Genomic DNA, 15834 nt, shown 5'->3' with positions numbered 1-15834 from the left:
TGTTTATTTCCTTCAAATAACAAAACCTGCACCAAAACCAAGTGCTAGGATCAATATAAATGCAATATTAGCCTTGCAAATGAGTCTAAAAATGTTACTAGCCTGCTTGTTTACATGTACATTAATTATTTGGGGCCTAGAACAAAAATTCTGCCTGGTCACCTAACGGTGATTTTTATTTAGCATAAGTGACCACTGACTAGGTCAGCAGCTATGGAACATTCAAAGCCAATGGAATATTTTCCCCACTCACTCTTGGGAGGGACAATAGCTTGTTCCACTCACAGCTAGTGATGTCAGAACTAGCTTTACACCAGTAGTAGAAAGGTATAAAATTGCTTCTTTTCCATCCAAAATCTAGACCAGTGTTTTCAGGGAGTAGAGTATAATCTGAATTGTACTGGCTTTCTGTGCCTCATGGTTGTAATATGAACAAATCAGAAACACTGTCACTTTCCCCATCATATTTCCTTTTTGTAGAAAGCACAGAGTCTTCATGGTGTAAAAGTGCACATGAGTTACATCTTTAAGGGAGTATTGCAGTATCTACCCACAGAGAAAAAGCAGTGAATGTCCCAACTAAAGGCCAATTTTATAAAATCAATGGAAACAAGTGTAAAGCTATTCCTGGCAGTACCACTTCGGGCTGCAGGTGGGGGTGAAACTGCATATTTATTTAAATAATATTTATTTAAATAGTAAATAATATTTATTTAAATAAATAATATTTATTTAAATAATATCATTTATTTAAATTATTTGTACCGTGGTCTCAGCCAAAAAAGTCTCTTGCAGTGGCTTAAATAGAGCTCCATCAGATGAGCATTTCATTGCACACTCGTTACTGGGCACTCTTAGAGCTTTATCACACCAGCCTTATAATCTGCTGTTGCAGCGAATTGCATGCAAAGGACTCAGATGATGTCAACCTTACAGTCTGCTGTTGGGGTGAATTGCATGCAAAGGACTCCAATGACGCCGACCATGTCCTACTGTAATTGCGGTTCTTCCCCCGCTCTCTTTGTGATGTATTTTGGTGCACAGAAAGTCTGGTTCTTCCGTTGTTTTCTCTGCTCTTAAGTGCCCTGCCCTTCACCCCACTAGCCTCAATGGTCACTAGCCACTTCTGAGGGGAAACTAGCGTGGAGGCGGGAAACAGCCTGCACTTGCGAGTCCAAAGCCAGCAGGAAACAGGGAGGCGGACCGGGCTTAAAGGAGGGCAGAAGGCAGAAGGTGGCTAGTGGTGCGGGGGTGGGTGGGGAGGCTGACAGGCACCACAAGAGGCTCCTTCAGTAGTGCCAGGGCGGAGGGACAACATTGCTGGTGCATTTGAGGGAGGAGGAAGCACAAGAGTCCCCCAGTCGTCAGAGTGAGGAGAAATGAAATTTTGGCGGTCTGCAGTGGCAGCAGTGGTGGTGCCCAGGCTGAGGGGATCCATCACAGGTGATGTGCGCCGCTCCTGCTGAGGGAAGGAACAATGGAGGAAAAAGCGGCAGTGGCAGCAAACATGTTCTCCGGCTTCGACTGAGGCGCCCGTTGCAATATTCAAACAATACATTGAAATCTAAGTTTAAAGCAGCAATATCACAATGACTATTTAAAACTAAACAAAAGCACATCCACAAACCCTAAAGCCTGAACACACCCTTCCTCATGTCCAAAAGCAAAAACCCATCAGCAAACACCCAAAAGAGAGATGAAATGGGATATCAGCAACGCACTACAAGAGAGGTGTAACGAGGCTTGGGATGTACAAGTGCACAGGTGTAAATTTGCAAGTTTCATACGCTATGGAAACAAAGTGGGATAATTCGAGGGAAAACCAGGACAAATGTGTAGGTGTGATGGAACTTACAGATTATCGCAGGTCCCTCTCACGACATCAACCAGATCTACACCAAGCACGATATGACACTTTGAAAATGGTTTGAAAACTGTATATGGAGTGTGTCCTGGGCCCCAACAGTTGTCACTACTATTATAAACCATTTAAAAGTAGTAGTGTATATCCTGCTATTGTCTGCCTTCTGTGCACCTCCTGCCCCTTCTGGCCTTCCTCACACCACAAAAAAACAAAACAAAACCAAAAAAACCCACCCCAGTAAGTACGATTTTAAAGACAAGACAGAAGTTGGCACTATCTCCTGCTGTGTATAGGTGAAGCAGCATGATCAAACCAGCCCACTGAATGGCCCACGTGCACGTTGTTTACTTCCTCTGTGTGTAAGAGGTACCAATACAAGAATATTTCGAAAAGTGAAGGGGGTAAGTATAGTTTTGAGACAAGGAAAAGTATTTTGGAGAATCTGATGCGGAGACAGTTGTTTTGGTACTTTAGAAGGGTTTGTGCTGTATCTATTTTCAGTTTTATCACATAATCAAGATCTGTGCTCTACACAAAGAGCGTTTCCTTTCCTGCTTTTCTGCTACATAACCTCTAGGTGGAGCTATGCTATAGTGGAATAACACAAATACACAAGTAAGGAAAGCAGTTTCAGAAATAATATCCCATTTTCCCGTTCTAAAAACACCTGGGAAAGTACTCTGAAAAAACAGAAGTGAAACAGAAGGATCATGTTGTCGTCTAAAGCCCCCTTAAATAACCTTAAGGAATCACGAGCGCACAATGAATGCCTTGTGTAGAAAAGCTCTTTGTAAAGTGATGCAAATATTACAAAACCTGGTAAGGGCTTCGCTACATGAGGCTTTTATCGTGTGCTCATGATTGGTCACTCACAATTTTTTGCAGATCCTTGACACAATGTCGTCAACCTCCAGGTCCTAGCCCGTGCTTTCTGGCCTTTATAGTGGCTTTATTCTTAATGGGGAAAATTCGATAATTAAATTTTATCATGCTTTGAAACACTCCAACGGCTGATGTATTTCCAGAAGCCTACTATAGCGCAGCTATACCACAGCGCCATCTCGTGACTGTATAATGATACGTATAGAGCTTGCAGAGAAAGAAAAAAACCCCAGAAGAAAACAACATGTAAAGGAGCTGATCTTAATCAGAAGCAGAAGCCCCAGCCCAGTAAAAGTGTGGGATAAAAGCCTGGTACAGGGGTCCAGTGATCTCTACGTCCAAAAGAAGCCAATTTCAGGTAAGCACTGCCCCTAAAACATCTCACCTCTCAGGAAAGTGCAAGAGGTCATATAATATTATTAACCAAAAGAACACACACTCTTTGGTTTATAACATTAGGCTAGACCTGTAAACTAATCCCATTTTTTTCCTGTTTAAACATTCAATATGTCAGGGACCACCTCACCCCACCCACCCCCCACATCGAAAGTTTCCAGATGTGCCTTGAGTCGCAGCTGCTCTGGAGAGCGTATGTCCACCAGATCCACCTAAACGTTCTATTAAACAATATTGAGGTTTTAATTTAATTTACCCAACTTAAACCATTATTATTAGGTTACTGATGCCCCTCTGCTTTCAAAGCAGCACAAGTCAAGCTACTTGCAAAGAAAGCATTCATGGCAGCTCACCTGAGAGCCAGAACAAAAGATAAGATTAAAGAAGACGTGGGGGCAGTGCTGCAAAACTGACTCAGTGCAAGAAAAGGGGAGGAAGTGGGCAATCTGTAATAACTCGCCTTCCTGAACTGCTTCCTTGCAACACTGAACTTTTCCATCTTTGACCCTCCCCTGTAACAGAGCAAGAAGTTGCAAAACAAAACGCAGAGCCTGTTTCTTCATTAGCCATAAGACTATCTCTGAAATCTTGCACTTTGAATCATGGGTCGGAAGGAAAGGATAGTCTTATTGTTTGGACCAGTGTGGCCTAGAAGTAGAATTAGAACTGTGGGTAGGGTGACCATATTTGGGAAACCAAAAAAGAGAACACCTAGTGTGTGTGTGTGGGGGAAGCAGCTTTCTGAGTCCTGCAGAAAGTACGTTATTCCCCCGCCACCTTAAAGAACCCGATTGGAGTGGAGGAGGGGAAAGGATTTCATTCTGCACCACCACCATCCACTCCAATTGGGGCCTTTTCTATAATGTCCACAAATGACCCATTTTCCCCTTTAAGACCTCAATTGGAGCTCGGGGTGGGGGAATGATGTGCCTCAAGAAAGCATGTCATTCCCTCCTGCCATGCTAATGGCAGCCTTAAAGGGGAAGGTGTGTCATTCCAGGACATTATTGAAAATTATAGAAAATCCCCCCTGACACCATGGAAAGAACAAAAACCAGGACAAATCCGGGGAAATCCTGACAGTTGGTCACCCTAACTGTGGGCATTTCAACATTGGGCCACATGTCCTTTGAGTCGGTAGCGAGCACAAAATTCAGTACTCTTAGCCCATAGGCTAAGGTTTATCCCTGGATAAACCTAAGGTTTATCCCTGGATCGCCATGTTAGGGAAGGCTGTCATATGCACTTACCTGGGAATAAGTCCCCTTGAATGTAATGGGATTCACTTCTTAAGTAGAAATGCAGAGAACTACACTTGTAATTCTCATGTTTCTTTTCCATAACCATTGGTTATGTCAAAACCTACCTTCTCCATGAAGACTTTGGCTCAGCCTCATAATTTTCATTCCCCACTGAAGCTAAAACTAGGTATAGCTGAACTAATTTATTTATTTATTTATTTATTACATTTTTATACCGCCCAATAGCCGAAGCTCTCTGGGAGGTTCGCAAAATGCATCTTCTTCCCATGTTTCTGCCTGTAATCTCCCCTGTGTCATATTTTGGACTGTAAACTCTAAGGGACAGGTTGCAATCTTATATGTTGTCAACAGACATACACAATGATGTACTATTATTACTATTAGTAGTAATACCACAACACATTTTGAATGAGCGAAGTTACCATAGAACAAAAGAGAAAATGTTTGATGATTATTTCTTTGAGGAGTTTGGGTTGATGAAGTACCAATTTCTCTATTTCGGCCTCTCCTGTGGTTAAAATAAACCACACTTCTCACATGCTGCTCCTGACTCAGCTTCCTCCTTCACCCCGTTTCACATCCCTGTTTTGCAAAGACCACTGATGCTTGCTTCATCTGACATTTAGTTACATTCTTACAGTGACATGGTTAAACACCCACTTCTTCTGGAAAGTGTGATCCATCTAAACACCGGCCAGTCTCCTCAGGGCTTCTGGACTTGCAATATGTGGCCAAGGATGGACTCTCTATCACTGCCCATTTATTTCTTTGCCATCGGTAAGTGCTTCCATGTTATTCTGTGGAAAAGGAGAGCCTGAGCTAGAACCGAGAGGAGTTGATTTGTTTGCAAACAGAAACCCAGCCCCGCAGGTTTCAAAAGATGGAACATGGCAAATCGATCAATCTTGAAAAAGAATGTTCACTTAAAATAGATTATGATTGATAATTTTTACTAAAAATTAGATTTGCTACGATTAGCCAACTAAAGCTTGGGCTTCATTATTTATTTATTTCACTTATATACCGCTCCCATAGACAGGGCTCTCTGGGCGGTTTACAGAGTGTAGTTTATCAGTGTAGTTTTACCAGCGGTTTACCAGTGTAGTTTTTTTTTAGAGGGCAAGTAAGTTTTAGACATGCTTAAAAATGGTGGTGGGGGAGCTGTTTGGTTTCTCTGGTGTGTTACTGTATAAACAGAATTAAAAAAAGAAAAATGTAAAGCAGGCTAACCTTTTACCCATATGGTAGATTTTATTCATGAAACTGTTTTTGCATATTTCCCTCAGTATCTCCAAATGCCCCTTTAGAGAGGTTTGAGTTATTTGATTTCTCTGGTGCGTTACTTTTCATTTTTTTACTTTTTAAAATTAATTTTCAAAATACATAGACAAACAAAAACATACAAACAAAGAATTTTCGTTGTTGACTACTGGCAAAAGGTAGTAACATTAGCATATTTTATCCATTTCTGTACAGGTATAGTTAGGAGTAGAATCTATTAATTAATTGGAGTTTATGTAATTCTTCATAGCTATACATTATAATTAGCCTTTCCGGCATAATTTCAAAAAAGGGCTGTGACAAGTTCTGCTGCATATGCCCTTGACTTGTAAATAATATAAAGTCGTGCCATATACTGTAAAAATCAGGAGTCTTAGATTCGCCCTTAGCTGAGTTGATGTGTCAACTTTTCTGCCATAGATATTCGCCACAATTCCATATGCCGAAATTCTAAAGATAACAATTTCTCAGTTTTCCAATTTCTGGCAATTACTCTCTGAGCAGCCATCAACATGAATACTTTTAATTCTTTAGATTTAACATTTACATTTTGTTCCTTCCAAATTGTTAGTAATGCTAATGCTGGTTTAACATTTAAAATTTGATGTGTGATCTTTTCGATTTCTGTGAATATCATATTCCAAAACTGTAACACTATAGGACAGGACCACCACATATGAAAATATGAACCTTGCTGGTTACATTTTCTCCTGCATTTTGTATTACTTGTATTCATTATTCTTTCTAGTCGTATTGGTGTCATATACCATCGATGTAACAGTTTTTAAAAGTTCTCCCTGAGTGTTGTTGATAAAGTTTTCTTTGATTGAGTTGTCCAAATTTTATTCCATATATTTTGTTCTATTGATATCCCAACATCCTCTTCCCATATTATTTTCAATCCATTTAACGTATTTGCATCTATTTCAATAAGATAAGAATAGATTTTAGAAACTAGCCCCTTTGTATGTTCTCATAATATCCATTCAAATTTCATCATGTTTCTAGTCATGCTTTGTCTTACTATGGGATTCATAATAAAATAATGTATTTGATGAAAAAAGATCCAGTTCAGTTGTGTCTCTTGGGCCTTGAAGCATTTCTTTTCGTTTTACTACTGTGAGAGGTATGTTATTTTCGTAAAAAATCTCTCATTTTATAAAGTCCTTTTTGTTTCCATTCTACATAATAATTTTCTTTATTCTCATAATAAAACTTTGGGTGTAGCAGGAATGGAAGCAACAGGGATATTTTCGCAATAATTTATTTTTCCATTTCTTCCAAATTTTTAATGTACTGTATGAAAAGGGGTTGTCTACACATTTCAAATCACCTATTTCACCCCCCAACAAATACTGCTTGTTCGATTAACTATACATATTTCCTCGTTGCTTCCATACCTACCTACGGCCTCTCTGAAGTTCCCTCCATATATGATACTAGGGATCTCAACTGATTTGCATCATAATATTTATTAACACTTGGCTCTTCCCAACCACCTTGATCCAATCATTTTTGCCTCTTAGCTAGCCTTGGCCTTTTCCCATGATAAAAAAAAAATTGTAAATATTTTTTGCCACTGTGCCAAATCTTTTGGGTCAATTATTTTGGAGGGCATTTGAAAAAAATAATTTAATTTTAGTAAGGGTAGCATTTTGATAGAACTTATTCTGGCCATTATTGTTAAATGTAATTATGACCATCTTTTAATATCTTTCTTTACTGGATGCAAGTTTAATTGCTGGAGTTGTGGGTTGTTGTTTTTTTAAAAAAAAAAAATGAATAATTACTCCTAGATATTTAAAGGACTTATAGAATATTGGAATGCCTGTACGACTTTGAATTTCAAATTGCTCTTTGGGTTTTATATTTATATATAATGTTCCAGATTTGTGTAATTAATATGCAGCCCTGCCACTTCTCCATATTCCCTAATCTCTTTCATTAATTCAGGCAAAGACTTCCTAGGATTTATAGTTAATATTGCTAATCATCGGAAAACATGCTGAGCTTGTGTGCTTGACCATTTATTTCTAGGCCTCTAATACTTTCATTATTCTTCTTCGTGGTCTCTGTGCATCACACATATGGGCTCTGCGCCTGCGGAGGGCCCATATGTGTGACTGCACAGATGACCACTCGAAGAACTACAGTTACAGGTAAGCAACCTGTCTTTCCTTATGGCATTTGCTAAAGGTTCTAAGGAGAGAGCAAAAAGTAATGGTGACAAAGAGCACCCCTGCTTGGTACTTCTACTCAAGAGAAACTTTCTTGAGTCAAATCCATTTAGCTCCCCCACAGACACATAAGCATAATGCGATGCAAAGTCGAACATTAATCTAAAAGTCGCGGTAAATAGCGAATGTAAATATGTGCATTATTGCAGGTAAAAGCCGCCGCTCCGGCGAATGGACGGCTGCATCATGTGACCGATTGTGGGAATCTGCACAGTTACATCGCAGTAAAGCGGCCGTATAGATGTGCCAAACATAAATTTCCTAAGCACAATCTATTACTTTCCTTTACCGGTCTTCTTTCTAACTGTATTTCCCCTGCTTACAGTGTACCTGGCCCACATCTCTGGAACCAGCTTCCATCAGGGATTCTTTTCAGATCTTCAGGAAGGATCTGATGGCCCACGTGTTTTTTGCTGGCCTTCCCCTAATCTGTGGGCTGCAGATTTTATCGGTGCTATCTGCTTTTATAGCGATTCTGTAGCATTTTATTGTATATTTATTTATTGTCGATCTGCATTTTTTTAAATCTTCTGTGCCACTTTGACAGGCTTCTCCCCAAAGGGAGCCTAACAATAATAAATAAATAAATAAATAAATAGAATACAGATAGGGAGATTCTCACTGGCAGCACTGCCGGTATTCTTAGGCTCTGGTTTCCTATCATGGTCCAGGAATGTTCATCAAGCATAAAAGGCAAAACACCAGCAATACTCTTCTCCCTCCTCTCTATAGGAACGCCCCACTGTCTGCTCTTTTTTAAAATTCTTTGGAAGATGGGCATACACTGCATCCCTCAAAGCCCCTGTACTTTCCCTCCCCCAAGGTGTGGTCGGGGTTGTGCCAATGAGGGAGAGCAGTTTCTGGGTGGCCATCCTGGGACAGCAGCTGCCCCTGCCCTCTTCCTGGTGGGAGATGACCAATCACAGGTCGCCTTCCACCAGGTTCCGCCCGGCCACATCTCCACTGCAACAACAGGCTGTCTTGCCCCTTCCAGGCCTCACTCCAGAGAAAAAAGTTCCTGACTTTTTTTCGCCGGAAAGCCCTGGGGTGGGTGCGCGATTGCAGTGGCGTTGTATAATTAACACCACGCCACCACGCAGCCACCCTGGAGCTTTCCTTTTGTTCTTTTTTTAAAATTAATTTTCAAAATACATAGACAAACAAAAACATACAAAGAATTTTCATTGTTGACTGCTGGCAGATGGTAGTACCTTTAGCATATTTTGTCTATTTCTTTACAAGTGTAGTTAGGATTAGAATCTATTAATTAATTGGAGAATATGTAATTCTTCGTAGCTGTACATTATAATTAGTCTCTCTTCCATAGTTTCAAAAAGGGCTGTGACAAGTTCTGCTGCATATGCCCTTGACTTGTAAATGATATAAAGTAGTGCCATTTAGTGTAAAAATTGGAAGTCTTCGCTTTGCCCTTAGCTAATTTAAGTTGGTGTGTCAACTTTTCTGCCATAGCTATTTGCCACAATCCCATATACCAAATTTCTAAAGTTAACTATTTCTCAGTTTTCCAATATCTGGCAATTACCCTTCGAGCAGCCATCAACATGAATACTTTTAATTCTTTAGACTTAACATTTACACTTTGTTCCTTCCAAATTGTTAGTAATGCTAATTCTGGTTTAAGATTTATCTTTTGATATAGGATCTTTTCGATTTCTGTAAATATCATATTCCAAAACTGTAACACTATCGGACAGGACCGCCACATATGAAAATATGAACCTTGCTGGTTACATTTTCTCCAGCATTTTGTATTACTTGTATTCATTTCTTGTATTCCAAGCATTTAGACAGCCTATAAGAGCCCACAGCTACTCTGATACATTAAGAGCCATGCTGGATCAGGCCAGCATCTTGCGGCCCACAGTGGTCAGCCAGCTGCCCCTAGGAAGCCCACAAGAATGTGTGAAGACAACTCTCCCTCATTGTTTCTTCCCAAGACCTGGCATAAAGCCTCTGATCATGGTACATTAGCCACCTGTACACCTCCCAGAAGAGGAAACACATCAACTTTAAATTCCATCCTCTTTTCTGACCCACGGTCTCCAGACTTTGGAGTGTTTGGCCGGAAATGTTTCACCCTCCATGCAATTTCTCTACCAGCTGCTCTGCCTTGTCATGGCCTAGGCAACCTGTGCAGAGATGACCATGCAGTTATTTCTGCAATAGTTATCTGGATAATTATGGTTTCAGAATTCTAACCCCCTTCTCTCTCTGTGTGTGTGTGTGCAACAGTATCACATTGCTGTATCTCTTTTAAGTACACCCAGTTATGAGTAATATAAATCTCACAGGGTGACACCCCATTCTCCTATTTAGAAACTCTATGCAGGATTTCAACAGATCAAGCTTACCCCTTCATTGCATCTCAATTGCATCTCATTGCATCAAGGAAACCTATCATGCAGCATTAAAGGCACTGTATCTTCCTCAGGATCAGAAAATAAATGTGACAGCCTTCACTCTTATAACTACCAGAGAAAAGGTGGATATATTGTACTGACATTGACTGTTCTGTTCGCTAGAGTTGCTGTAATGCTGGCACTGAAAGATTCTGGGTATACTACCGACTCTGAGGATATTCTTGGGAAAGGTGTGTCCTTGGGTCTGGCTATTTCTGAAGACCTATGTTTTAAAAGATCAACTGAAAAGCAGAGTTGCCATACTTTTCATCCGTTTTCTTCCCCTTTTATTGCAAAGATACTGGTTGATTCTCTCGGTTCTGATGGGTGGCATTAGAGGTTGCTGATCTTCTTTCAAATAAAAATGAGAAATGAGAACTTAAATTATTTTCAAATGTATTCAAGACGAAAGCTAGGCAACCACAAGTTCTTGTCTACCTGACATTTTGGATTTCCTGTTAACAGCACCTCAGAATGTAGGAGTTGATACTTTCATACTAACCCTCCCCAGTCTTGCAGCTATTTAACTTTCTGTTCTTATATCCCAGTATATGCCTACCTGTGACCTTCACTTGCCCGGCTCCACCACCCTCTACTGTCTGAAGGTCTCCTGCCCCTTCAAAAGACTGTCTCCCTTGCTGCCCCATATTCTTGGAACTGCCTCCTAGAACACTTGCATGAAACCACCTTCTGGTGCTTCAATCCCTCTTAAAAACTGACTTCTTCCAGAAAACCCTTGGCCCAATCCCCTACTCTCCATATGCTACTGTAACTGAGACTAAACACATGTAAATGAAATAAATGCGTATTCTTGTCTTATTTACTGTGAATCTCCTTCTTTCTGGTTTGTCTCATTCTCAGCTTTATCCTCCTTCCTCCATTCTTAACACTGCTGATTATTATTAAGATTATTATTATTAGCCCTCCCAATATCAAAATCTTCTTATTTTGCCTCTATTGCTGCAATCCATGGCCATAGCTAGACCTAAGGTTTATCCCTGGATTGTCCAGGGGTCAAACCTGTTCATCTAGGTGAGACACAGGAGATGCAGTGCTCAGGCAGGGGCGAACTCTGGATGATCCCAGGATAAACCTTAGGTCTAGCTGTTTCCCCTATTGCATCCACTTTAAGAAAGTCTTTTTTGTTTTTAAATCTCTTTACTCCTTCACTCTCATCTATCTTCCTTCTTTATTTTTTATTTGACTTCCCCACCCCACCCCATTCTTACTTTTCCTCTTGGCTAAACCTCTCTTTACTTCCTCTATTTCATATTTCCTTCCTTCTTCCCTTTCAGCTCTTTTTCTTTAGAATTCACTTTCTATTTTTGACTGTAAACATCAGCTGAAAGCCTGCCTCTTCTCCTGAACTTTTGAGGTATAGACTGGGTTCACCCAACATGTCAACCCACGATGGGTTGTTTTCTGAAACAATCCATGGTGGGTTAACGTGTCATCCAAACCCAGGATGTTTTTATCAAGGCAGGTTGCTTTTCTCAAACAGCCCACCCTGATAACCCATGGTCTGTTGAAGAGGTTGTTTACCCACAATGGGTTCCCATGTCATCTGAATCCCGGTATGCCAACCAATCATGGATAAAGGACATTGGAGAGTGAACCTCTTGGCAAGAGCAGCAGAAATCCCTACTGCTCTTCTCAAGTGAAGCCATTATTACTTTTCACAGTCGAAGGTCTCTTTTATTATTTTTTATTTTTTGCACAGAAACTGGGCTGGTCTTTTGTTTGTTTGTTTGCATTTTCCCAAACCCATTTTATGTGTGCAAATGACCCCTTTAGTGAGTTATGTTTTAAATTTTATTTTTGGGTATTCACAGTTACGCACATGGAGGCTGGGGAATGCTGGGAGTTGTAGGACTTTTTCTTTCTGTCTAAACATGCTAGATTATGGCCTAAAATTTCTACACAAACAGAGAACTGATGCTGACAAATTAAATGATAATTAAGGATGGGGAGCATCTTTGCCTCAGACAGTAAAATGTCTTGGACTAGCCCTGCTTTGATGGGATGAGTATACTGTGATTGACACTACTGCTTAATGGTATTGAAGCACACTGACAACTGTTGGGGCCCATGGGCTCCATCGCACCTACCTTTCCCCCTCCCCCTCCATTTCCTTAGCAAGTCCTTCCCCTATATATTTCTGTGCAAACACAATAGTACAGCAGCCTGAAACTGCACAATTATGGTAAAACAACACAGTATGCTTTCCCCTAAGATCATATTAAACAAGATAAGTGAAGAGACAGTACTATAATTAGTTTCTGGAGAAGTTTGTGGTCAACGTTGACAAGGGGAAACTGACATTGTTCAGGACAGGAAACCTAGACATGCCTACTCAGGAGTAAGAACCATAAAGTTGAATGGGACTGAGTCCTGGGCACGGGTGGCTTCACTCGCCTTCTCCACAGGGTGTTCGCGCGCCCTCTCTCCATCCCCCTTCACAGTTGAGCAGTTGAGTGGAGAACTGCCCTGCCCTCCTCTTTTGTCAGTGAGACCACCCTTTGAAAACATACCCCCAACAAAAAAATGGGGTGGTCCAATATAGTGCAAGGACAACAATACATGGGAGGGAGTAACGGCTTTATTGCGCACAGATTCCCAGTTCCAAAATAAGATGGAAAACGGAGGGGAAGAGGCAAGATAAGCACAGGACATGGATGACGTCATGTGAGTACCGTGCTGCAAAAACACATACCAGGCATGGCGAGAGTGCGATAAATTGTTGGTGTGATGGTGCTCCATGACACATTCCATATATCATTTTCAAACCGGTTTCATGGTGTTATATTCTACTTGGTGTAGATCTGGCCAAGGAACAGTGTACATTCCATTGCTGCATCCAAGGATGTGCAAGTCAAGGTGAATGAATGTGAAAGGCCTCTTCTGGCAGGAGTGTCACCTCCTCTTGCCTGGCAACAGGTTTCACTGCACTAGGCATTGACGTAAGGACAGGAACCACTGGTAAGAAAGTTCCCACTGAGGGTTTTAGAGAAAGGAAGGGGGACTCCCCCCCCCAGCTGCTGATTGTCTTCTGACAGCAGTTCACACACAGTACCCCAAAATTCAAGACCCCTCCCTAGCCTAGAATTTAGCTGCTAGATTTGGTTTGAACAAGCTGTTTGTTTATTCCCTGCAGTGCTGACACCCTGCCATGGCTTCAGTTTGGATACCGAACATCCCACCACTTTCCAGGAAACAGCAACGGGCTTTGGGCAGAGCGTAGTGCAGCTCAGAAGTGGAGCAAATGCGGGGTACGCAACAGCAGTCACTCCAGATCCACGGAGAGCCACATGGTTCTTGTCATCCGGTCCCCTTATGCCATCCCCACCAGGAGTGACACGGTGTGACCCCTGATTTTTTTTGCATGTGCTCTCTCACTCCTACAGGCTGTTTGTGGGTGCCCCGCTGCAAGAGGGGGATGTGAACGAAAGAGGGAAACTCTACAAATGCCAGCATGTGCCAAACAAATCAGGCGGATGCCAGGAGGTCCCTTTGCAGAGTAAGTGATTGACTGGGTGCAGTTTGCTTTCCTGTGGAGTTGCAATAGAGGAAAGGCAGCCAGGACTTGTGGTTTTTCCTTTGAAGCACCCCACCCTGCCCCGCCAAGGTGGCATTTTTTGTGAGTTTGCAACCACACTGCGCATTGTGCAAAAGCGGAAGTTATTACAAAGAAGATAAGAAGATCCATGCTGAACCTAAGGCCTATATCTAGTCCAGCATTCAGTTCCCACACTGGCCAACCAGATGACTATGGGAAGCCCACATGACACGACATGAATGCAATAGCACCTTTCCACTCATAATTCCCGACAACTGATATACCCACTGCTCGCCAGTCCCAGAGAAATGAGTTTGCAAAACAGAGGCGGACTGGGGTATGGGTGTGTATGTGTAGTTCTCAAAACCATTTCTCCTCATATTACTGGGTCACTTTTACAACTCTTTGTTGAACCACTATCACTCTAGAGACCCAAAATAAAGAAAAACAACATCTTCAGTTAAATGACACATTACACAAACTAATTGTGCCATTTTGGCTTGTTGGTTTCAGCATTCCCCAACCTCACTGCCATAGGGAGATAACAGTAAATAAGACCTAAGTTAATGGTTGGTGGATGTGGGTGTGGGTGTAAATAACTGCATGGCTGGGGGATGCTAGGAATTGTAGTCCAACTCATCTGGAGGGTGCCAGGTTGAGGAAAGTTGGGCTAGTCCTTTCGGTGGGCTTTTGATTGACAAGTACATTCCAAAGCAATTCGAATTCCTTAGTTAGAATTTGGGGGATGGGGTTATCAGGCGTGAGCGGCAGTTAAGAGCCTGTGAGGGAAGAGAAGTTAGAACACGCACAGAGAGAGATAATAATTATTTCTCGTCAGGAATTACAGCTAGCTATTAATATGCTACAGAGACTGTTGGTTAATAAGATAATGTCTGTTAGTTCTTTATATTTTTAAATACGTTGACAAGTTCTTCGATGGCCATTTCCTCTTCCTTTTCCAAGAGTCTGCAGTACAGTTTCCACTTATAGCTCTACTCTACCAGGGCATGACATAAAGATTCCTGAAATAATGTATGTGAAGCCCTTTGAAGACTAACAATCCAAACCAATGTGTTCTAACTCCCAGTACATTTAATGGGGCTCTCTCCCAAGTCGTCAGTTAAACATTTATTTGTATAAAATCAAGGGTCAGCACAAAGGCATAAAAGTAAATATGTGTAGGATTGCAGCCTAAAGCACCTTATAAACGTTCAATTACAAGTAAGCGGCGAGAATCACCTCAGCGCGTGTTTCTTCTCCTTTCAGTACCCGACGATGCAGTGAACATGTCTCTCAGTTTGTCCCTCTCCGCCAGTGACTCCCAGTTGCTGGTAAGCAGCAATGCAGACAAGTGGCCTTTCTTTTTAAAGATAGCTTTAGAAACATTGTTTTCTGTTTTACACTTAACATGTTTATTTTATATTTTACTGTGCTATTGTATTTTATGGATTTAAGTTTTGTCTTGTGAATTGCTTAGAGAGCTTCAGCTGTTGGGTGGTATAAAAAGGCAATAAGTAAATAAATAAAATAAAAGGATAATGGTTCTTGGTTCTGCACAGTCCTACTTGTAGATAAATATCATGGAATTGTATAGCTGAAGCCAAGGAACTCCATCAGTTATTCCAACCCTATGTCCTTGGTTGATGCATATCCAACCTTTCCTTAAGAAGCTGCCAGAAAAGTACCAGATGAGGCCTACACTACCTGTAGCAACCTGATGATGTCTGAGAAGCAAGATGGCTCCAGGGTGATAACTCTTGGGCTAAAGGGAGCTTCCAGACAAAGTTTTATTCTGGCAATCATCCTGCCACATTCATGGGATTTTATAGGGGACCAGTTGACATTGTCTTCCTCTCATAACCCTCCTGTGTTTTATGACAAGTTCTTTTAATCTTTTCCTTACTGTACAAAATCTGTTAAGGGGAAAAAATGGAAT

General features: G+C 41.3%; 1 protein-coding gene across 4 annotated transcripts in view; it reads left to right on the top strand.

The window, feature by feature from the left end:
* The first annotated feature begins 5058 nt into the window (after positions 1-5058).
* Positions 5059-15834, top strand: part of LOC134406772 (integrin alpha-M-like) — a 49743-nt gene continuing 38967 nt past the window's right edge. For all 4 annotated transcript variants that reach the window (XR_010025982.1, XM_063138336.1, XM_063138334.1 and 1 more), the window contains exons 1-4: positions 5059-5181; positions 13497-13611; positions 13747-13859; positions 15165-15229. Coding sequence is in view for 3 of the 4 variants with exons in the window: in XM_063138336.1 (XP_062994406.1) it covers positions 5130-5181; positions 13497-13611; positions 13747-13859; positions 15165-15229 (345 nt within the window). In the remaining variant the exon portion in view is untranslated. The remainder of the gene's footprint in view (positions 5182-13496; positions 13612-13746; positions 13860-15164; positions 15230-15834) is intronic.

This window comes from Elgaria multicarinata, chromosome 11, assembly GCF_023053635.1.
Source record: "Elgaria multicarinata webbii isolate HBS135686 ecotype San Diego chromosome 11, rElgMul1.1.pri, whole genome shotgun sequence".
Taxonomy (NCBI): domain Eukaryota; kingdom Metazoa; phylum Chordata; class Lepidosauria; order Squamata; family Anguidae; genus Elgaria; species Elgaria multicarinata.
This window is presented reverse-complemented; position numbering and strand designations above follow the sequence as displayed.